The sequence below is a fragment of the Bufo gargarizans genome, chromosome 5 (genome assembly GCF_014858855.1).
Source record: "Bufo gargarizans isolate SCDJY-AF-19 chromosome 5, ASM1485885v1, whole genome shotgun sequence".
Classification (NCBI taxonomy): domain Eukaryota; kingdom Metazoa; phylum Chordata; class Amphibia; order Anura; family Bufonidae; genus Bufo; species Bufo gargarizans.
In genome coordinates this window covers 137273479-137296550 of record NC_058084.1, presented here as the reverse complement: position 1 = coordinate 137296550, position 23072 = coordinate 137273479, and the positions used below count along the sequence as shown (strand labels likewise).

Sequence of the window (23072 nt, the reverse complement as noted above, 5' to 3'; positions counted from 1 at the left end):
ACAGAGCTGCCTGTGTCCTCTGGTGGTCGATCCAAGCAAATATGGGACCACCAGAGGACCAGGTATATTAGACGCTGTTAACAAAACAGCGTCTAATATACCTTTCTGGTCTTATAAAAAAAAAAAAAAAAAATATCAACTCCCCAGCTGCACGTCGCTGTGAACGCGCGCATGCATTCACGCAAAATCTCAGCTCACGAGATGATGCCAATAAGCGTCACTGAGCCCGAGACTGCCGCTGCCCGTACGCCTTTCGGCGTTACGTGTGCGGCAAGAGGTTAAGAGAACTAGGTTGGCATCATAGTTGTATTAACCCCTTAGTGACCAGCCTGTTTTGGTCCTTACTGACCAAGCGTTTTTCTTTTTTCCATCGTTGCGTTCCACAAGCTATTTTTATCTTTCCGTCTATATAGCTTTATGAGGGCTTGTTTTTTGCGGGACAAGTTGTAGTTTTCCATTGCGCCATTTTTGGGCACACAACTTTCTGATTAACTTTTATTAACTCTTTCTGGGAGGGAAATGGGAAAAACAGCAATACTCCCACTGCGTTTAAGTTATAAATTTTACGGCGTTAATTTTTCGTTATAAATATCATAATATCTTTATTCTCTGGGTCAGTACGATTACAGTGATACCAAATACATAGTTTTATTTATTTACATATTATAATTTTTTGCAATAAAACCCCTGCTGGAAATTACTGAAGGCTAATCTGGGGCCCTACATCAGAGCCTTTACACACATCGGCACTCCACAATCGCATTTTTGGGGTGCCGATGGGAGACAGAGGGAGTCTGCTACCTCAGTCAGCACATTACATCTGGCGGGCGCAATTGCTTATGGCATGTAAAGTTTTAAACAGCCCGGATCGGCATTCCTGCCAGTCCTGGCTGTTAGAGCAGGGCCGCGGCTCCCATGTAAAAAAGCAGCGGCCCAGCCTAAGGCCCCTTAGTGACTGCCGTAAAAACACGTATCGGTGGTCACTAAGGGGTTAAGGATACACACACCCACAATGAGTCTGCTTTCCAGTTACTGACTATAATACTGTTTTTTAGAAAGTTTTCTTGTGTTTAAGAAATGTATGTTAATACCACATTGGCCACACATACAAGTAAACAGCCAAGAAGACAAGATTCAAATTCACATGTTTAGTACAAATGCAAAAATAATTAACATCAATTACTACAGCAAGAAAAAAAAAAAAAAAAAGAAAAAAAAAAAAAACACGACTGAAAATATCACACAGCCATTTCCATTCTAATGGTGGGATGAGGGTCGTAGCCTTCAAGCTGGAAATCGTCCGCTTTGAAGTCATTGATGTTTTCCACTGTCCGTAGGATTTTAAGTTTAGGAAATGGCTTAGGTTTCCTTTGAAGCTGAAATATAAAGACATAACCCTGTCAACTTTTGTTCCAAAATAAAACACCTAAAAATGCAGTACAAGTCGAATTGAGTAAAAAGCTTAACACAAAAACAAAAAAATACTTTGTTTAAAAGGAGAAAAAAAAAATATATATATTATATATATATATAAAAAAATATATATATATTTTTTTAGTCATCAAAATTCTGTGTAATGGATGTCTTGTTCTAGGGGCAATGAGAGACATCAACCAATTAAAATGCATCCAACCAGTCTCTTCTATTGTACTGAGCTACACTCTACATAAATCTCCAACTAGGGCTGCAACGATTAATCGATGTAATCGATTATATTCGATAACTGTATTCGTTGTCGACGAATCCAGTTATCGAATAATCGCCGATTCGTTGCTATGCGGGCGGTCGCTGCATCTTTATTTTACCTTTTTACAATGACGCTCCTGTAACAGCCAGGCAGAGCGGACGGCGGCGTAACGTCACTCACTCACGTGACACGCCTGCTCCGCCTCCTTCATTCATGAGGTGGGCGGAGCAGGTGCGTCACGTGAGTGACGTTGCGCCGCCGTCCGCTCTGCCTGGCTGTTACAGGAGCGTCATTGTAAAAAGGTAAAATAAAGATGCAGTGATTAATCCGACTTATAAGCATCGGGGCCGGGGCTGTTATGGGGAGGGGGGAGGATCTGTCTATGGCACTGCTATGGGAAGGGGGATCTGTGCACTGTTATGAGCAAAGGGATCTGTGCACTGTTATGCCCATAACAGTGCACATATCCCCCTCTCCATAACTGCGCCGTCCACAGATACCCCTCTCCATAACTGCGCCATCCACAGAGCCCCCCCTCCATAACTGCGCCGTCCACAGAGCCCCCCTAATAGTGTCGTCCACAGAGCCCCCCTAATAGTGTCGTCCACAGAGCCCCCCTAATAGTGTCGTCCACAGAGCCCCCCTAATAGTGTCGTCCACAGAGCCCCCCTAATAGTGTCGTCCACAGAGCCCCCCTAATAGTGTCGTCCACAGAGCCCCCCTAATAGTGTCGTCCACAGAGCCCCCCTAATAGTGTCGTCCACAATTTGTTTTAATATGGTCTTTGAACATCATTTTTCAAGTAAGATCATATAAACCTCTCTGTTTTGTAATTTTGTCGTTTTTCCCAATTAATCGTAGAAATTAATCGGCAACTAATCGATTATTCAAATAATCGTTAGCTGCAGCCCTATCTCCAACGTGTGCTTTGAAATACGCAAGTCAAATTTTTGTTAAATTTTCTAATAATGATAAAAAAAAGCAACAAAAAAAACCTGAATTGACGCTAAAAAACATGCACTAGATTTATTATGAGATCAGGTAAGAGGAGTCAGTCTGGTGTCGATTGTACTGCAGCTCTCCCATGAGATTTCTCAATGAAAAGACTTATCGCTGCAAGTGGTTCCTGGATGTTACATTAAAATGTATTAACGCATTAAACAAAAATCTCCCCAAAATTACAGTTTCTTTACTTACTTGACTCTGCAATGGCTCGACATGGTTAAGGTAGACATGAGCATCACCCAAAGTGTGGATAAAGTCACCAGGCTGAATAAAAAAAATTAAAAAAAATCATGGTTAGTAAGACATAGAAGAGAGAAAGAAGTAATAACCCTTTCCAGTAATCTACCCATGAATTCCTCTCAAACACTGAACACATGCAGTTTCTTATTACTTCCAGTTATAAATCATGAAACAATTTTAGAGGTAGAACCAAAATGGTGGGTCCTCTAGATGAATACTCATTAGGCAGGCTCTCATGTCCAGATTACAGACAATATCTAGCCAAGTTCCAGCCACTGCTTGCCCGACATATGGCAATATTTCCCTTTACAATTGATCACACCCTTAGGCTCCATTCACACGTCCGCAATTCTGTTCCGCATTTTGCAGAACGGAACTCAGTTCCCCCCCCCCCCAAAAAAAATAGAACATGTCTTATTCTTGTCTGCAATTGTTCCGGATCCGCAAAACACTTACGGATGTGTGCAACCAACAGAATATACCCAGGAAAACCCCTTTAGGTCTCAGTGTTTGAGCCCATTGTCAGAGGGATAAACCATATATAAAAATCTCATCTAAAAAAATAAATAATAATAAAAAAAACTCCCACGTCACTCTACAGACATATGTTGTTCATTGAGGCCAACTGTAAAAAAAACATATTACAAGGTACACACCAATGGAGGCCAATAGGACACTCTTTGCCTTCTAAATGGGGCCGTGTGCATACATTTGACGTACACACGTTCTGGTGTATGTGCCAAATACAGGGCTCAGACGCAGTGTGCACATAACCTAAACGTCAAATGTAGCTGGCAAAATGAAAGATTCACCAGCGTGCAGTTAAAGTACAGAGGTTAGAACGATACACAATACCTTCAGTCCTGTGACGTGTGCAATCATGTAAGTTAATAGAGCATAGCTGGCAATATTGAATGGCACTCCAAGGCCCATGTCTCCAGATCGCTGGTACAACTGGCATGACAGCTCATTGTTAAGCACATAGAACTGGCACAGAGCATGACAAGGTGGCAGTGCCATCAAGGAAAGATCTGTAATAGAAAACACTCTATTAAAGGTAGACTTCATAGTATGATATACCTGTCTGGCAGCCCCTTGCCTACGCATACGAGGTTAATAAATTAGGGCATTCATAGTGACTGGCACTATTAGGGCATTCATAGTGAATGGCACTATTTTCCTAACATATTCCTAAAACATCGTCAATCCACCTTGGAACATGTGGATTACTACCATGTCCCTGAATATATGTACCAAAGTCAAGCTGTATTACTTTGACAGAGACACGAGAATGACAAGGTGCCTTTTTTGCTTGCATAAGTACCATCACTTACCGCCAATCTTGTATGCAATGGCGGTTTTTATAGCTAAACACTATTGACCCTAATGACTGCTTTAGGCCTCATGCACACGACCGTTTTTTTTTAAGGTCCGCAAAAACGGGGACCGTAGGTCCGTGATCCGTGACCGTTTTTTCGTCCGTGGGTCTTCCTTGTTTTTTGGAGGATCCACGGACATGTAAAATGAAAAAAAAATCTAAGTCAAGTTTGCCATTCAAATGATAGGAAAAAACGGACACGGATCACGGACACGGATGACAATCTTGTGTGCATCCGTGATTTTCACGGACCCATTGACTTGAATGGGTCCGTGAACCGTTGGCCGTGAAAAAAATAGGACAGGTCATATTTTTTTCACGGCCAGGAAAAACGGATCACGGATGCGGCTGCCAAACGGTGCAGTTTCCGATTTTTCCACGGACCCATTGAAAGTCAATGGGTCCGCAAAAAAAAACGGAAAACGGCACAACGGCCACGGATGCACACAACGGTCGTGTGCATGAGGCCTTATACAGATAATTCAATAATCCACAGCACTCGCCGGTAAATGATGAAAATAGTGGTGATTTATTCACTCAAGCAGCCAGTATACAGCGACGTTTCGACCTCAGTTGGTCTTTATCAAGCCTTGATAAAGACCAACTGAGGTCGAAACGTCGCTGTATACTGGCTGCTTGAGTGAATAAATCACCACTATTTTCATCATTTACCGGCGAGTGCTGCGGATTATTGAATTGTCTGGATGAGTTGGGACCCCCATCTGCGTGCACCATTTGGCTTGTAAGCCATTTCCTGGTCAGTATCCAAATGAGTGGGATGAGTAGTACTGCCAACCCCAGAATTTTCTGCTTTATACAGATATCACATGCCCTGCCATTACAAGAGTTTGTACCTTTAGGGTTCCAGCTACACATGATGATCCTCCTATCATCGGGATTATTCTTGATGGTGTCAATCACTCTCTGTAGCTGGTCCACACCTTTCCCTGTGTAATCTAACAAAATGGGAGGATAATGGTAATGAAGGGTTATAGAGAAATACATTCGTCAAAGTCCATGTTCACATTACCTGTTTGACTGCCTTCGTACTCAGCCCCAAAGTGCCGCCACTGAAATCCATATACAGGTCCAAGGTCTCCTTCCTCACGCGATACAAATCCTTGCTTATCCAAAAATTCCCTGGAACCATTTGCATCCCAAATTTTCACACCTTTTGCAGAGAGCTCTTTTGAATTTGTAGAACCCTTAAAATAAAAAATAGAAATAGAAGTAAGCAGTCATATAGGCCCAATAAAGTAAGTATTCGCAAATGCACTTCAGACACGTTATCAATGCACAGATAATACCTTTTCTTTATAGAATACTTACCATTTATTAAAAGGAAATCACATGATCAAAATCATGTGCAGTTTTACACAAGACCTTAATGCAATTTCACATATGTGCATGTAACTAGGGGACCTTTGATCATGTAGATCCTACTCCAGGTATTTCTTAAAGGGGTTCTGCACTTTCATTTAACTGATGATCTATTCTGATCGGCGGGGGTCTGACACCTGGGACCCCCGCCGATCAGCTGTTTGAGAAGGCAGAGGCGCTCCAGCAGCGGCGCAGCCTTCTCACTGTTTACCACGGGCCCACTGACATCACGACTAGTATCAACTAGCGTGGGCGCGGCTAAGCTCCATTCAAGTGAATAGAGCTTCGCCCCGCCCACGCTAGTTGATACTAGTAGTGACGTCACTGGGACGGTGGTCAACAGTGAGAAGGCCGCAGCGCTGCTGCCTTCACAAACAGCTGATCAGCGGGGGTCCCGGGTGTCGGACCCCCGCCGATCAGAAGCTGATGATCTATCCACAAACTGATTGTTCAGGGGGGCGGTGATAAAATAATCATGTTTTCACCAAGGATGTGGGGTCGAAGCTAGTTTTGGATGGAGAATATTATTATTATTATTATTAACGTGAACCTGGATATCCCCATCTTCACCCCTCTGGCCCCCCCTGACATGAACATTGAAGTATTTCATGCTCCGATGCTCTCCCTTGCCCTGCTCTGAACCACACAGGGCAAGGGCTGTTTGTTCACAATAGCACACTGCTAGGCAGAGGCTTCTGCCCAGCAGTGTTCCGGGTGACGTCACCGGCTCAGATAGGCGGGCTTTAGCGCTAGCCATTTACAGCACTAAAGCCTGCCCATTAGTGACGGTGACATCACCGGTTCACTTCTGGGAGAAAGCCTCCACCCAGCAGTCACTATGGAGAGCCCGGTATGTCCTCGGAACTCCATAGAATGCTTTGAAATGCTCATATCAGGGGGGCCGGAGGGGTAAAGATGGGGATATGTCTGGGTTCAGCTCTGAACCTGGACAACCCCTTAATGGAAACCTGTCACCGGGATTTTGTGTATAGAGCTGAGGACATGGGTTGCTATATGGCCGCTAGCACATCTGCAATACCCAGTCCCCATAGCTCTGTGTGCTTTTATGGTATGGTGTTAAAAAACAAAACAACACGATTTAATACATATGTAAATTAACCTGAGATGAGTTCTGTATGTGAGATGAGTGAGGGACAGGACTCATTTCAGGTTAATTTTCATATGTATCAAATTTTTTTTTTTTTTTTTTTACACAATAAAAAGCACAGAGCTATGGGGACTGGGTATTGCAGATGTTGCTAGTGGCCATCTAGCAACCCATGTCCTCAACTCTATACACATAATCCCGGTGACAGGTTCCCTTTAAACTTTCATACAAGTTTAGAAATGTTTAACATACATATATTTTTATCAGTCTTCATACTGCTAAAAAAGGCTCATGGTTAGGCCTCTTTCACACGACCGTATGGCTTTTTCAGTGTTTTGTGGTCCATTTTAAACGGATCCGTTGTTCTGTTTTTTTTGTTTCTGTTCCGTTTTTCCGTATGGCATATACAGTAATTTCATAGAAAACATTGGGCTGGGCATAACATTTTCAATAGATGGCTCCACAAAAAACTGAACGGATACAGAAGACATACGGATGCATTTCCATATGTGTTCCGTTTTTCTTGCGGACCCACGGAACGCGATTTACGGGCAATAATAGGACATATTCTATCCTTTAACGGAAAAACGGAATGCATACGGAGTACATTCTATTTTTTTTTGCAGAACCATTGAAATGAATGGTTCCGTATACGGAACACAAAAACGGCCCGCAAAACGGGGGGAAAAAACGGTTGTGTGAAAGGCCTTAGCGCTTGAACCAGTGCTGCACATGCTCAGTAGTGAAGACCAGAGGACGTTCAATACTGGGTATTCTCACAGTCATCTCAGAACAGGAATAAGTAACTTTTTACTTGCCACCATTATGGAAAGAATCATACTTGCCTACTTCCCGCCGCTGTGATGCTGTATAACGGCTCCCGTGTCTATCTTCTGAACTGTGACTTGTTTAATTTGTCTTCGGCATGAGCATGATCACCTACACCGCTGCAGCCAATCACACTTGCAGGAGAGGAAGTAAACAAGCCGCAGACTGAAAGACAGACGCACGGAAGCCAGCAAGCAGGACCGGAGCTGCCAATACCAGGCACGTATGAATCTTCCCATAGAGGCAGGCTGCGGCACCTGTAAAAGGTTATTTATTCCCAGACAACCCTTTTTCTGGGGAGCACTGAAAACAGCAGCTACCAGGGGCATAACTAATTCATAGAGCTCCATAGCAAAACATGGGGCTCCCACCACCTAATGTAATAAAAATAAAACCGCAGCACATATAGCAATAAAGGTATATATAATAGCACCACATATCAGAAAACCCAAATTACATATGGGCCCCATAGCAAGGATACAGTTACACTTTAAATGTTTCTCTCTCATTCCTATTTAGACTTAATGATTCTCTGCATTTCCAGGACATACAGTTATAGCTTTTTCTAACTGTCAGAAATTATATTCCAATAAATATGGCTTACATTCTAAGTAACTTGATGACTTACGGTATATGATCGTAAGAAGAAAGTCCAATGTTACCATTTTACTACAGTAAATGCGTTATAACGAAATTGTCAACCATTTATGAAGGAGTTGAACGAAGTGTTACAAAATGCAAGAGTCCCAACGTTGGCTTACCGACTCCACAGCCCTGCTTTTCGCACATTTCGGGTCAACGAAATTCTATATAGTGACTTTAGCACCAGAGCTGCAGCTCTCAACGTAACTGTGGAGTCACAGCGTCGTTTCAAGCCGGAGTGGGTGGCGACCGCATTCTCTGATCTCAAGCATTGCTGGTGTCCACAGCACTCACAAGGTTAAATCAGCAAGCACAAAACTAAGCAATGAAAAGGTCTGATATCAAACACCTACTATAAGATGTTGAGGTTTAGGCTGCATTTAGTCAGTCATAATTTGGCTCCATACAGGAACCATATATATTTAGTGCCAGGAATGAGCTCAGACCCTGTATGTAAGCAGGGAAATATTTCCAGCACAACGCCTTTGAGAAAAATATACATGGCTTTCCCCATAGGATTGGCTTTGTTGCTGGCACTAAATATACTGCTAGAGAGCCATCTTATGGTCAAAATAAAACTATTATAAATGCAAAAAAATATGGGTAAAGTAGAGCAGTCCGATATTATTGGTTATTAATACAAATTATATTTGCCAAACAAGATAGTCACAATAATCAAGTGCAACAGGGACATCTACTGGCCACTATGATGCATTGCACCACCTCAATAAATCCCAGTTCCCAACTGAACTCTGTAAGCCTTGTTATAGTCATGGCCAAGCAGTTTAAGACGTACACAAGCTTTGGTTTTCACAGTTTGCAACTTCAGTGTTTTTTCATCTTTTCGTCAGCTGTTTCTATGGCATACTGAAGTATAATTATAAGTAGGGTTGAGCGAATCGGGTTCAGATTGCCGAATTCTGAACCCAATTCTTGTTAAAACTTCGTTAAGTATATCGGCTCTGTCCTACTGTAAAATGTACGGCCTCCGCGGAGTTCTTTCTGAAGTGCCTCATTAACGTCCTATGCAGCTTCGTATTTTGATACAGTAATTTTATGCGAATAGGGGTCCATTCACACATGCACATAAATGGGTATGCATCCGTTCCGCAATTTTGCGGAAGAGGTGTGTGGACCCATTAATTTAAATTCGGGCTGAAAAAGATGCGTGTGCTGTCCGTATCCGCACTTCCGCTCTGCGGCCCCATAGCCATTTCTATCAGTGCCGGCCACATGCGGTCCACAAAATGTGGAACGCACATGGCTGGTGTACGCGTTTTGCTGACCGCAAAACACTTGCGGACGTGTGAATGGACCCTAAATGAAGTGGCACGTGATAAAGATGAGACGAAGTAAGTCTCACAATATTTGCTGAAACTTCGGAAAGACCTCTGCGAAGGCCATACATTTTACAGTAGAACAGAGCCAATAGTCTTAACGAAATTGTTAAAATAATCAGGTTCAGATACAGCAATCTGAACCCGATTCGCTCAACCCTAATTATAAGCATTTCATAGTTTTTTTTTCTTTTTAACTTTTATTGACAAATCAAATTTCTGCAAAGACTCAATATTTCCAGTGTTGACTCTTCTTTTTGAAGACTTCTGCAGTTGGCCCTGGCACACTAGATGTCAGCTTCTGGGCCAAATCCTGACTGATAGCAACCCATTCTTACCTAATCAGTGCTTGGAGTTTATTACAATTTCCATAGCCGTTTTTTGGTGGATTGGCCACAGGTTCTCAACGGGAAGAAGACTATGGAGTTTCCAGGCCACAGATCCAAAATTTCAATGTTTTGTTGACAGAGCCACGTAGGGTACTTTCACACTTGCGTTTTTCCTTTTCCGGCATAGATTTCCGTCCTAGGGGCTCAATACCGGAAAAGAACTGATCGGTTTTATCCTAATGCATTCTAAATGGAGGGCAATCCGTTCAGGATGCATCAGGATGTCTTCAGTTCAGTCTTTTTGACTTTTCAGGACGGAAATCATACAGCAGCATGCTATGGTTTTATCTCAGTCCAAAATTCTGGAACACTTGCGAAATGCCCGGCATTTTTTCCCATTGAAATGCATTTATGCCGGATCCAGCCCCGAGTGTTTCGGCAAAAGGGATCCGGTATTGCGGTCTGCGCATGCTCCGACCACAAAAAAAATAAAATAAATAATAATATATAAATGCCGGATCCGTTTTTTCCGGATGACACCGGAGAGACGGATCTGGCATTTCGATGCATTTGTCATACGGATCAGGATCCTGATCCGTCTGACAAATGCCATCAGTTTGCATACATTTTGACGGAACTGCCTGCCGGAATCCTTTGCCGCAAGTGTGAAAGTACCACTAGTTATCACCCTTGCCTTATGACATGGTGCCCCATCATGCTGGAAAGAGCACTGTTCATCACCAGATTGCTTCTCGTTGGGAGAAGTTGCACCTAGAGGATTTTTTAACACCATTCTTTATACATGGCAATGCTGTTAGGCGAAACTGTGAGGAAGCCGGATTAGGTAAGACTCTGCTGCCATCATTCAGGATGTGCCCTGAAGCAGATATATAGATGCCAGGGCGAATTGCAGAAGTCTTGAAAAAGGAGGTTGAACAAACATTTCTCCGCTGCCCTCCCCACTTTCCCGAAAAGGGGGTTTGGAGAGGGCACATTTACCTTCTTTGATGCCAGTTTTCTGGTGTAAAAAAGACTGACATCTATACCAGCTAGGGGCTGGCATGGGGACATCATAGATCTGTATAAAACAACGGTCTTTCAAATCATAAACTTGATGTATATCAATAAAAAGGTTAAAAATGTATTTTAAAAAAATGGTTATAATTGTACTTCAGTGTACCATAGAAACATCTGACAAAAAGACTGAAAACACTGAAGCAGCAAACTTTGTGAAAACATAAATTTGTCTCAAAACGACTGTACATTAACAATATGATTGCCTTTTTTTTTGCCAGAAAGAACAGAAACTTAATGCTATGGCCTGTAGTATCACATTTTATAGGTAGTCCGTGAGCAGTTTCAACCCCTTGATACTGCTATATAAGTGATGGGGGAAGCAGTGTTAGCATATCTGAGGTGATGTTCATGCAGACTGAACAACCAAAAAATCCACCATCAACCCGAAGCTGGGAGCCAAGTGCCATAGAGCAAACCACAACTTGCATGCATTCTTCCAGACTTCACCTTGATAAACCACAGCAGTTCTTCCAGCACGCCTTTCCAGAACACACGCTTTGTGGTCAGCAGAGGAAACTGGTCTGAGGAAACAAAATACCAAATAAAGATATTATATATATATATATATATATTTTTTTTTTTTTTTTTTAACAAAAACAAAAATAAAGTCACTGAGGTCTCCCGTCGCTCCCATTCTGATGCTTTCAAGGTATCTGCCAGTCTCTACTTTCTGGTCCCTCACAACATATAGGAAATCCCCATTTAGCTAAATGACTTCCAAAACAATTTCACCGACCAGACAACACTTAACTGATCAGTGTAATCTGGAAGGCGACAACCTCAATAGTGATTAAGGAGCCTTCTGTAAGTACCAATGTGCAGCGAGCCCCCATGGGAGCCGGAATAGAGGATTGGAGTGGTAGTGACCTGAAGTAGTCCAATTGTGTCATGTGTCCTACCTCAGGCCGTTGCAGTGAAAGTTGTAGCACTGAAGAATGAGGCCAGAATTGAACGTAACAAAGTCATTTTACCAAGTGCAATGTAGAACTTAAAAGGGGTTGTCAGTTATAAAAAAATAAATAAAAATATAGCACTGTAAATCTGATTGTCACCGATATATAACTAAGCCAAGCAAGTTTTAGGCAAAAAAAATAAAAAATAAAATATATATATATATATAATTAAAAAAATCTATTTCCTCATTTCCCTGGTTCTGTTCTGGCCCTTTGTTTACCTGCAACAACAACAAGCTCTGTCCCTCCCCCTGCTCTGTAGAGTGAATACAAGAGCTGCCCTGAGTGACATGTCTGCCTGCTGGGAGACTCTGCAGCATGTTGTATGTGTAGAACTACAAGTCCCAGCTGTATAATGACACTAGTGTAGGCTTGTGCACGAACATTATCAGAGCAGGGAGAGAAGCTGACATCATAGGTCATGTGACCCTCAGTGACATCTGAGAAAGCAGCCACTGGAGATAAAGTGAGTTAATTGGAAACCTGTTACATTTGCCTAGTCAGAAACATAGAATAAAAAAATAACTCGGACAACCCCTTTAAAATGCAGACAGTAGGAGCAGACTTTAGGCTGGGTTCACACCTGAGCGTTCTGAAACGAGCGCTCTGTATGCGCGATTGTACGGGCGTTTACAATCGCGCATACAGAGACTGGCGTTCACACAATGTCGCGCGTTCCCGAATTTCTATGTGCGGGAACGCGCGACAAACGCCCCAAAAAAAGCTCAAGCACTTGTTTGAGCGTCGGGCGTTTTACAACGCGATCGTACGCGCTGTAAAACGCCCAGGTGAGAACCATTCCTATAGGGAATCATTGGTTCTTGCCTGTTGTGCGTTTTACAGCGCGTAGGAACGCGCTGTAAAACGCTCAGGTCTGAACCCAGCCTGAGTGCAATCCTCTTCTGACACCGCTCAGGAGGTATGGTGGTAGGTTGCAGTTCTGGAATTAGAAGTTAATGGCCTAGTGGTCGTTCGGCGATGAGGGCGTCTTAGGCCCATTTTCCCTCACTTTACACCAGGGTCTGCAGAAGCTGGATGTTGATGTTCACTTTGCTGTGTCTGATCCCAAGACTTTATTCAAGTCCTTACTTTGATTGTGGGGATTGGGTGCTCTAGGAGCTGCATCCTCACTCAGGTGGGAAAGGGTCCTCCTTATTCCCCCCTCCTAGACTGACCCTCCCTAGCTAGGAAGTCAGACTAGCCCACTCCTACCAAAGAGAGGAGGAATAGAACGGTCGAGTTCCATTCTTGTTATAGAACAATGCCAACCATACTCCATCTGCTGGTGAACCAAGTTAATTTTATGTAGTTACATTTACATTGCATAAGGGTACTTTCACACTTGCGTTTTTCTTTTCCGGCATAGAGTTCCGTCACAGGGGCTCTATACCGGAAAAGAACTGATCAGGCATATCCCCATGCATTCTGAATGGAGAGTAATCCTTTCAGTTTGCATCAGGATGTCTTCAGTTCAGTCGTTTTGACTGATCAGGCAAAAAAGAGAAAACTGCAGCATGCTATGGTTTTATCTCCGGCGAAAAAAAATGACTTGCCTGAATGCCGGATCCGGCATTTTTCCCATAGGAATGTATTAGTGCCGGATCCGGCATTCAGAATACCGGAATGCCGGATCTGTCCTGCGCATGCGCAGACTGAAAAAAATAAAAAAAATAAGTGAAAAAAAATAAATGCCTGATCTGTTTTGCCGGATGACACCGGAAAGACGGATCCGGCATTTCAATGCATTTTTCCGACTGATCAAGCATTTTTAAGACTGATCAGGATCCTGATCAGTCTTACTAATGCCATCAGTTAGCATACATTTTGCCTGATCCGGCAGGCAGTTCCGGCGACGGAACTGCTTGCCGGATCTCTCTGCCGAAAGTGTGAAAGTAGCCTAAGAAATATATAAATGCAGTAACCACGTATGAAATAGTAATACTGGGAGTATTACAAATAGTATATGAAATAGTAACTCTGGGGCATTACAAAAGTCTGTGAAGTACCAGTCAGAATAAGAGTGGGGGACCTAAAATCAGTTCACTGAGGGTCTTGAAGCCACTATTTGTTTTGTGTCTATACCACCGATGTAGACATGTTAGGTCTTGTTGAGACGCTGTGGTGTCCTCGTGTTTGGATGTAACAACGGACCTTGTGCAGTTCCACTGAATTATGGTTGGGGGTTACAATACAGGTGATAAATGTGTGATCGATGATGTTTGCCCTAGGGGTGCACCGAAATTCCGGCGGCCGAAAATGAGCCTAATCCATTTCGGCCGATATTGGTACATATCGGCAGAAAATATGGTTGGTTATATACGTTCGGGCGGCCGGCGGCACCCCTCATGCTGTGCCTCCTAAACGCTTGCCGCTCTAAAGAATCTCCGGCTCAGTGCTGCGCAGCCTGCTGTGTCTGCTCTGTGCTACTGCTGTTGTTAGTGTAGCGTGGCCGAGCTCTGTTCGTTCCGCGGTACAGGAGCTTTTGTTTCCTGTACCCGGCCGGACTGACAGGAAGTGCTCACTTAGTGTGCACTTCCTTTCAGTCCGGCCGGGTACAAGAAACAAATGCTCCTGTACCGCGGACCAAACAGAGCTCGGCCACGCTACACAGGCTACACTAGAGGTGACAAGGGAGGGGGAGACCCTTTAAGTAGAACAATCATCTTGAGATTCGTATCTCAGGAGGAACGTATTGTATTCCGTTATTCAGTATAGGCAATGTCTAATGGGAGAGGATATAGGGGCCACCAGCATCCCATATGTTTTCTATATCCTTGGTGGTTATGTCAGTTTTTAAGAGTTTCCTCGAGAGTTGCAAAATAAATTAAAGGGAACCTGTCACCAGGATTAGATGTATAGAGCTGAGGACATGGGCTGCTAGCACATCCTCAATACCCAGTCCCCATAGCTCTGTGTGCTTTTATTGTGTAAAAAAAAATAAAAATAAAGATTTGATCCATATGCAAATTACCCTGAGATGAGTCCTGTCCCTGAGATAAGTCCAGCGTGCAGGAGCCCAGCAGTGCCCCGCATCCTCAGAATCTCCTCCTTGCTCCCCGACGTCAGAAAACTAGGGCGCCGTAATCTCACAATGCGTGAGCTAGCTCGCACATCGCGAGATTACGGCGCCCAAGCTTTCTGACGTAGGGGAGCAAGGAGGAGATTCTGAGGATGCGGGGCGGTTCTAGGCTCCTTCACGCTGGACTCCTCTCACGTACAGGAAACATCTCAGGGTAATTTGCATATGGATCAAATCAGTTTTTTTACACAATAAAAGCACACAGAACTATGGGGACTGGGTATTGCGGATGTGCTAGCGGCCATCTAGCAACCCATGTCCTCAGCTCAATACATCAAATCCCAGTGACAGGTTCCCTTAAAATGAATTTGATTAAATTTGCCCTTTTAGTGTTTGACGATTTTAATTTTATTTTTTTTGACTTTTTTCTTCTTCTGCCGCACTACATCAGCAGAGGCTGCGCGAGACTTAAGAGACCCCACAAAGGCTGCCACAGTCTTGTGATCAGTGCAGGAGGGGAAGGGCCTGTGATGACATCGGTAGGCAGAGCTTTGTGTGGAGGAGAATAAATTGAAGAAGCGATGATTTCAGTATAATAGCCGGGGAAATGCTGGGAGTTGTAGCTCTCCCCATATACCTCCTCCCTGTGATGTCCTCGCCATAAATTAGGGACATCCTTCAGCAGTCTTTTCAGAAAGTGGCAAGGGTGGCATAGAAACGCCACCTGCGCCAGGGTTTGCAACTTTTTTACGCCAGACAAAAGTGGTGTGTGTGGTCTGCCACGGTTTATATCTCTTCTTAATTGCCTTAATTAAAATGTATTCTACATAACGGTTGCATCGAAAAGACAACCCCAAAAAAAAAAAAAAATCTGCTTCTCTCGCTCATGGGGAGAAGTTGTGGCCAGCGACACATTGTAACTGAATGAACGTCTTTACGTGCACTGGGGGAACCGGAGGCTCTCTTACAGGGCAGCCTAGGGGGTACCCAGCTGGGGTCCCAAACACCCGATACCAACATGACCTTCATGCAGTGGATGCCAGTGCTACGATCTTTTTTTTTTTTTTTTAAACGGAAGAAGAAGAAGAGGACCAAAATATGATCGTGTGAATGCATTCTTACATAAAGATGAAGAAGGTGCGCATGGGACTGCGCATTCTACAGGGCAGAGGTGAGGAGACATGTCTATGCTCTCCCCATCACAGCTCAGGAGGCAGTTGAAGGATAAAACTGAGCATGTGCGGCCTTCTCAGTGAGCAGGTCAAAGAAATAGGAAAAAGAACAAACAGCAGGTGATGCTATACAGATACATTTTATTAAATAACTCAGAGGCTATGCTAAATGTTTCATTGCATGCAATTACAAAAGTATTCAGATCCAGGGGCTGGTTTGAGAACTGTAGAGTATTTTTCGTGGGACAACAGACTACCCCTTTAACCTCTCCAGGACCGCCTAAAGCACGGATGTGTCCTGGAGGCGGTCGATTCATTCCTCCTGGAGGCATCCGTGCGTCATCTCGCGAGAGGCGAGATTTCCTGTGAACGCGCGCACACAGGAACGGAAGGTAAGCGAGTGGATCTACAGCCTGCCAGCGGCGATCGTTCGCTGGCAGGCTGGAGATGCGATTTTTTTTAACCCCTAACAGGTATATTAGATGCTGTTTTGATAACAGCGTCTAATATACCTGCTAACTGGTACTCTGGTGGTCCCTTTTGCTTGGATCGACCACCAGAGGACACAGGCAGCTCAGTAATAAGTAGCACCAAACACCACTACACTACACCCTCCCCCGCCACTTATTAACCCCTGATCACCCCCCTGTCATTGATCACCCCCCTGTCATGCTCCATTCAGACGTCCGCATGATTTTTCGCCTGCATCGCGCCTGCGTACAGACCCATGTAAAACCGATGTAACCACGGCCGGGCGCAAGCGCAGAAGATCAGTGGCGCACCTACAGGGGGGGGTCCAGCGGGTCTGGACCCCCCCCCTATATGTCCATTTTAATTTTTTTTTATTTTTACTTTTGCTGCTTAGCCTGCTTTCCATCCCGGCAGCATTATACTCATTTCCCCTCCCCCAGGCTCTCAGCTCAGCCTGGTATCGCCTACCAGATTTCTCCTGCTGCTTGCTGGCTCCTGGCTCCTCCCCGCCTCCTCCTTCTCACCGCCGGAAGCGCTGTTACCGGCGCCATCTTCCAGTCAGTGCATGCAGCAGCAAGGCACTGCGGCCGCCCTCACGATTTCGCGCCGTTCCGCCGTAAGATTCAATTCATATTCATTAAGAGCGATTCAGCTAGGTGGTGGATCATTCGTGGGCCATGGCTAGACTTCAGACCCCACTCCAGTATCTGCTCTCACCTCTCTCTGCACCTTAGTTTATGATGAGTATAGTGCTGTCTGAGACGGTGACACCTCCTGCAGGGCAGATACTGGAGTCTGGAGGTGTCTAATAGGGGTGCAGGCAGGGCAGATACTGGATGTGTCACATGATTCACATCATATAATGTAAGGGTGCAGGAGGAGCAGATACTGTCTGGAGGTGTCTATAGGGGTGCAGAGAAGATACTGGAGGTGTCACATTATATAATGTAAGGGTGCAGGAGCAGATACTGGGGTCTGGGGGTGTCCTTAGGGGTGCAGAGCAGATAATGGCATCTGGAGGTATCATATACTGTAGGGGTGCAGAGCCTCTGCACCCCTACAATATATGATGTGACTGTGACACCTCCAGACCCCAGTATCTGCTCTGCATCCCTATAGAATATCATTTGATGACTGCAGTATCTGCTCTGCACCCCTATAGTATATGATGTGACTCCCCCTGACTCCGGTATCTGCTCTGCACCCCTATAGTATACATGACGAAGGAACCCGTAGGTTCTGAAACACATTGGATGGAAATTTGTCCCTTGGAGGCACCCAGAGCGAAGTTGTGACGTCACACAAAGACGCTCCTGAACTCATCCCTGCAGGCTCCTCCACGTGTGCGCTAGCTACCGGCCAGGGCAGCGTGCTAGGTGAGAGTTAGAGCAAGAAGCGTCCCATCAGATCTAGACAGCGCTTCCTGGAACAACAGGATAGCACCACATCACGGAACGACTATTCACCAGATACAGGTAGAGATCTCGTAATTAGTGTCCTGTATATACATGTAATAATTCTCACCCTCCCCTACCCTCTCTGTATGCCACTGCCGGTATTACATACATATATACAGTATATGCCAAAAACGACTGCGTCCGGGAGGCGGTTGATTGATTCCTCCTGGACGCATCCGGACACACAGGCGCGCGCGTTCACAGGATCGGAAGGTAAGCGAGTGGATCTCCAGCCTGCCAGCGGCGATCATTCGCTGGCAGGCTGGAGATGCAATTTTTTTTTTAACCCCTAACAGGTATATTAGTCGCTGTTTTGATAACAGCGTCTAATATACCTGCTACCTGGTCCTCTGGTGGTCCCTTTTGCTTGGATCGACCACCAGAGGACACAGGCAGCTCAGTAATAAGTAGCACCAAACACCACTACACTACACCCCCCCCTGTCACTTATTAACCCCTTATTAACCCCCGTCATTGATCACCCCCCTGTAAGGCTCTATTCAGACATCCGTATGATTTTTACGGATACATGGATCGGATCTGCAAAACACAGACGGACGTCTGAATGGAGCCTTACATGTCAGATTCTCCGGTCACAAACTTATGGTAGGCGGAGTCTACCCTTGTTCTGCTCTAGCGCTGGCCAATCGCATTGCAGAGCTCACAGCCTGGGAGGTTATTTTCTCCCAGGCTGTGAGCTCTGCAATGCGATTGGCCAGCGCTACAGAAGAACAAGGGCAGACTCCGCCTACCATAACTTTGTGACAGGAGAGCATAGCAGGAGAACGGAGCGGCGCCCGGGGATAATAGTAAGTGCAGTGAGATCCCCGGGCGTCGCTCTCCATGTCTGTATTCTTAGTTCACATTGTCAGGACCGGTGAAAGGTCCTCTTTAAAGAGGCTGGAACCTGCCAAGGGAGGAGGGCTTTGTGCTATCCTTAGTTGGCTTTCCTATTTATTGCAAATGGATTATTGATGAGATTACTTTGACTATGTCCTGCTCTTGTAGGGATAGGGGAGGGGGGAGGTTACTTGTTAATGGGAGGTTTTATTGTCCATTCTAAAAGTGTTTTCATAATAAGATTGTATACTTGGATGTATCACTTGACTATGTCTATTGTGTACTACACTTTGACAGTGAATAATTTTTATTTTTATTTTGTCTACAAACATGACATAATGATGTTAAAAAGACGAAAAACAATAATACAGAAATATCTGATTCAAAAATAAAATTATCCTTACCATCCATGTACTCACTAGTCCTTGATATGCGTAAGTTTCTCTCCCCCACAATCTTGTTGCCTGTAGAGAGCAGGATTATTATAATGCTGCTCTATACAGGCAGCAAGATTGTAATAATTTCCTGACAGTGTCTAGCCATAAAATACGTAACATGTTGTTCTGTTAATCCTGCTGTAAGAACAGTTTCTAATTTCAGCTATATGGTGGGAGTGGCCTAGTAAACATGGGAGTGGCTTATAATAATGGGCGTGGTCTTGTTTTTTTTGCCGCATCATTTTTTTCACCAGGACCCCCCCTAGACAAGATTCCTGGGTGCTCCCCTGCAGAAGATTAGACGTGAACGATGCCAGGAGGATTCAATTGCCCATGCGCAGGATCGTGACTGGGGAGAGTTGTAGCTGCCGCCCAGCGAAGTGAATATTGATCAGCTGGGCGGGGCTTCAGAACGGCAGTTGGGCGCATTTTGAGATGAAACGCCGCCCCTTGGGCAGATTGGTGACGAGGCAGGCAGGTTATAAAACTTTATTTTTCGGTATTTATAAGGTGGACAGGGGGGCTACTTAGATGCTTTTAATAGACTGTATAAGACCTGTAATGTCATATATATACCTAAATATGCTGATTTTGCCTGTCAGTGTCCCTTTAATGACCAGGCCACTTTTTACACTTCTGCATTACACTACTTTCACGGTTTATTGCTCGGTCATGCAACTTACCACCCAAATGAATTTTACCTCCTTTTCTTCTCACTAATAGAGCTTTCATTTGGTGGTATTTCATTGCTGCTGACAATTTTACTTTTTTTGTTATTAATCGAAACTTAATGATTTTTTTGCAAAAAAAATGACATTTTTCACTTTCAGTTGTAAAATCTTTCAAAAAAAAAAAAAACGACATCCATATATAAATTTTTCTCTAAATTTATTGTTCTACATGTCTTTGATAAATATAAAAATAAAAAATGGTTTGGGTAAAAGTTATAGCGTTTACAAACTATGGTACAAAAATGTGAATTTCCGCTTTTTGAAGCAGCTCTGACTTTCTGAGCACCTGTCATGTTTCCTGAGGTTCTACAATGCCCAAACAGTACAAACACCCCACAAATAGGGCTGCAGTAAACGAATGTTTTTGTAATCGAGTATTCTATCGATTATATTTCTCGATTCATCGAGTAATCTAATAAGAAAAAGCTACTTAAAATAACATACGTAATTAGGTATGTATAAAGTTATTGGTTTGAAGGGGTTAATAACTTTATACATGCCTAATGCCAAGGTGCTTCCATTAACCCCTCCAAACCAATAACTTTATACATGCCCATTGGGTTTGGAGGGGTTAATGGAAGCACCTTGGCATTAGGCATGTATAAAGTTATTGGTCTGAAGAGGTTAATGAAAGCACCTTGGAGGTGTCTTCATTAACCCCTCTCTAAACCAATAACTTTATACATGCCAAGGTGGTGCTTGCAGCCTCCATTAACCACTCTCTCTCCATCTGCCTCCCCCCAGCCTCTGATCTGGCTCCCCCCCCCCAGCCTCTGATCTGGCTCCTCCCCCCAGCCTCTGATCTGGCTCCTCCCCCCAGCCTCTGATTTGGCTCCTCCCCCCAGCCTCTGATCTCCCTCCCCCCAGCCTCTGATCTCCCTCCCCCCTCCCCCCAGCCTCTGATCTCCCTCCCCCCAGCCTCTGATCTCCCTCCCCCCAGCCTCTGATCTCCCTCCCCCCAGCCTCTGATCTCCCTCCCCCCAGCCTCTGATCTCCCTCCCCCCAGCCTCTGATCTCCCTCCCCCCAGCCTCTGATCTCCCTCCCCCCAGCCTCTGATCTCCCTCCCCCCTCCAGCCTCTGATCCCCCTCCCCCCAGCCTCTGATCCCCCTCCCCCCAGCCTCTGATCCCCCTCCCCCCAGCCTCTGATCCCCCTCCCCCCAGCCTCTGATCCCCCTCCCCCCAGCCTCTGATCTCCCTCCCCCCAGCCTCTGATCTCCCTCCCCCCAGCCTCTGATCTCCCTCCCCCCCCCCTCCTGATCTGCCTCCCCTCCCTCCCCCAGCCTCTGATATGCCCCCTCTGGTAACGCAACCCCCCCTCCCTCCCTCCCTCCCCAGTATTAATCATTGGTGGCAGTGGCCACAGGGTGTCCCCCCCCCCCCCCCCATCATTGGTGGCAGTGGCAGTTCCGATCTGCCTTTAGAGCCATTCCGTCATAATTGAAGTCTATGGCCAGGGGGAAGGGGGGTCCCGACCAACAATGGACCTGTCAAAATCCCCACTGACAGAAGTGACGGCCCGACCACCGCTGGGTACAATGGTCTCAGCAATGACTGCAGCTTTACCTCGGAGGCTGTACCGAGCCTGCATCCCGAACACGGAGATGGTTCCGGTACCAGTGCGGTCCTCTTTGCGGTGTCCGCGCTGAAGGATGTGCCGGATCTGCTCCAAGTACTGCAGCTCATCGTGCGGGGGCTCCTGGTGCTGCGGCCGCTCCTGCGGGGGCTCCTGGTGCTGCGGCCCGCCATTTACTCCCTAGAAGATATAAGGGGTGAGCGGGGCTTCTGCCGGTCAGCGCTCCGCCGGTCCGGTCCTACTCTCCTACTCACCTGCTCCTGAGCGCTGGGCACTGTCACCTCGGCCGCCACCGGCATGTTGTAGAGAAGGATAGGGAGAACACCCGGGACTGTCCGGTGCTTTGGATTTTGGCGCGTTACTGAGTCTCCTCCTTGTTCCGCCCCCGCCCCTGTCTCCTCAGCTCCGTGCACAGCTGGCGCCAGTCCCAGAACAGTCCCGCTCCCGCTCAAACATCTGCAAAACAGAACCGTCCTGTCATTTTCCGGGCGGTAACAACTTTTTCTGCTCATTTTCCCCACAAGTTTTTTTTCTCTCGTTTTTTGCTGTGGTATTCAACCCTAACTGGCGAGAAGAGGCGGCTGCACAGAGTCTTAGGGTGGCCATTGTTGCCTTGTAGCGCAGGGGTCATGGCTCCGAATACAAACAAGGACATTATCCCGGGTTATCCAACCACTATAATGACCCCTTCCCAATGCCTGGGTCCCTCATATAGATTATACCTACCCCCCTCCCTGGCGCCCTTTTCTCTCGGGATGCCTGCACGGCTGTCGCTGCATCTCCTCATTGCGCGGATCAAAACATCTGGCAACGGGGTGTGCTGCCGATAGCCGTCCGCGACGGGAACAAACCTCCCTAGCATGGCGGGTGATCAAAAAGTCACGCACACTCCAAAATGGTATCAATAAAAGCTAAAGATTGTCCCGCAAAAAACAAGCTCCCACACAGCTTCAGAAAACATAACTATAAAAAGGTTATGGGCGACAGAATATGGTGAGGCAAAATGTTGTTGTAATCGTACTGATCCAGACAATGAAGGGCTCAGTTTTGCCGCGAAGGGAACGCTGTGGGAACAAAACTCGTAAAACGGAGGAATTGCGGTTTTTTTTTTCCAATTCCACTCCATTTGGATTTTTTTTTCACCCGCTTCCCACTACATTGTATGCCACGTTAAATGGTGGCAATAGAAAGAACGTGTCCCGCAAAAAAAAAAAAAAAAGTTATGGCTCAAGGAAGATAAGGGGAAAAAATGAAAACGCCCCAACTCTGGTATCCTAAGGGTTAATGGGGCCGGACGGAGACTTTCAAGCTTCTGGCAATGTGTGAAACTAGCCTTAGTAGACTACAATATTACCTATGTTTAATGGATGCCATATTGGCCTAAGGGTGACGGATGGCACTGGCAT

At 45.4% G+C, this 23072-nt stretch overlaps 1 protein-coding gene across 2 annotated transcripts; it reads right to left on the bottom strand.

Annotated features, from left to right (window-relative positions):
- Window positions 1-606: 606 nt before the first annotated feature.
- Window positions 607-22059, bottom strand: TYMS (thymidylate synthetase). Of its 2 annotated transcripts, XM_044293952.1 has the most exons (9): window positions 21921-22039; window positions 21820-21846; window positions 21657-21789; window positions 11459-11532; window positions 5341-5515; window positions 5165-5266; window positions 3788-3963; window positions 2885-2956; window positions 607-1376 (listed from the first exon to the last, which is right to left on the bottom strand). In XM_044293952.1, exons 1-9 carry the CDS (start codon window positions 21963-21965, stop codon window positions 1239-1241), a joined length of 942 nt encoding a protein of 313 aa, XP_044149887.1. In that variant the 5' UTR covers window positions 21966-22039; the 3' UTR covers window positions 607-1238. The 2 variants fall into 2 exon arrangements, with proteins under 2 accessions (XP_044149887.1, XP_044149886.1); XM_044293951.1 differs by having other exon boundaries at window positions 21657-21846; window positions 21921-22059.
- Between the last annotated feature and the right edge of the window lie 1013 nt (window positions 22060-23072).

Excerpts from the sequence above, each read along its gene's own strand:
- TYMS (XM_044293951.1), bottom strand. The coding sequence starts at position 21,965 with ATGCCGGTGGCGGCCGAGGTGACAGTGCCCAGCGCTCAGGAGCAG. Across the intron at positions 3,964-5,164 it reads GTGTAGCTGGAACCCTAAAG|ATCTTTCCTTGATGGCACTG; the intron begins GTACAAACTCTT and ends TTTCTATTACAG. Across the intron at positions 2,957-3,787 it reads CACACGTCACAGGACTGAAG|CCTGGTGACTTTATCCACAC; the intron begins GTATTGTGTATC and ends TTTTTTATTCAG.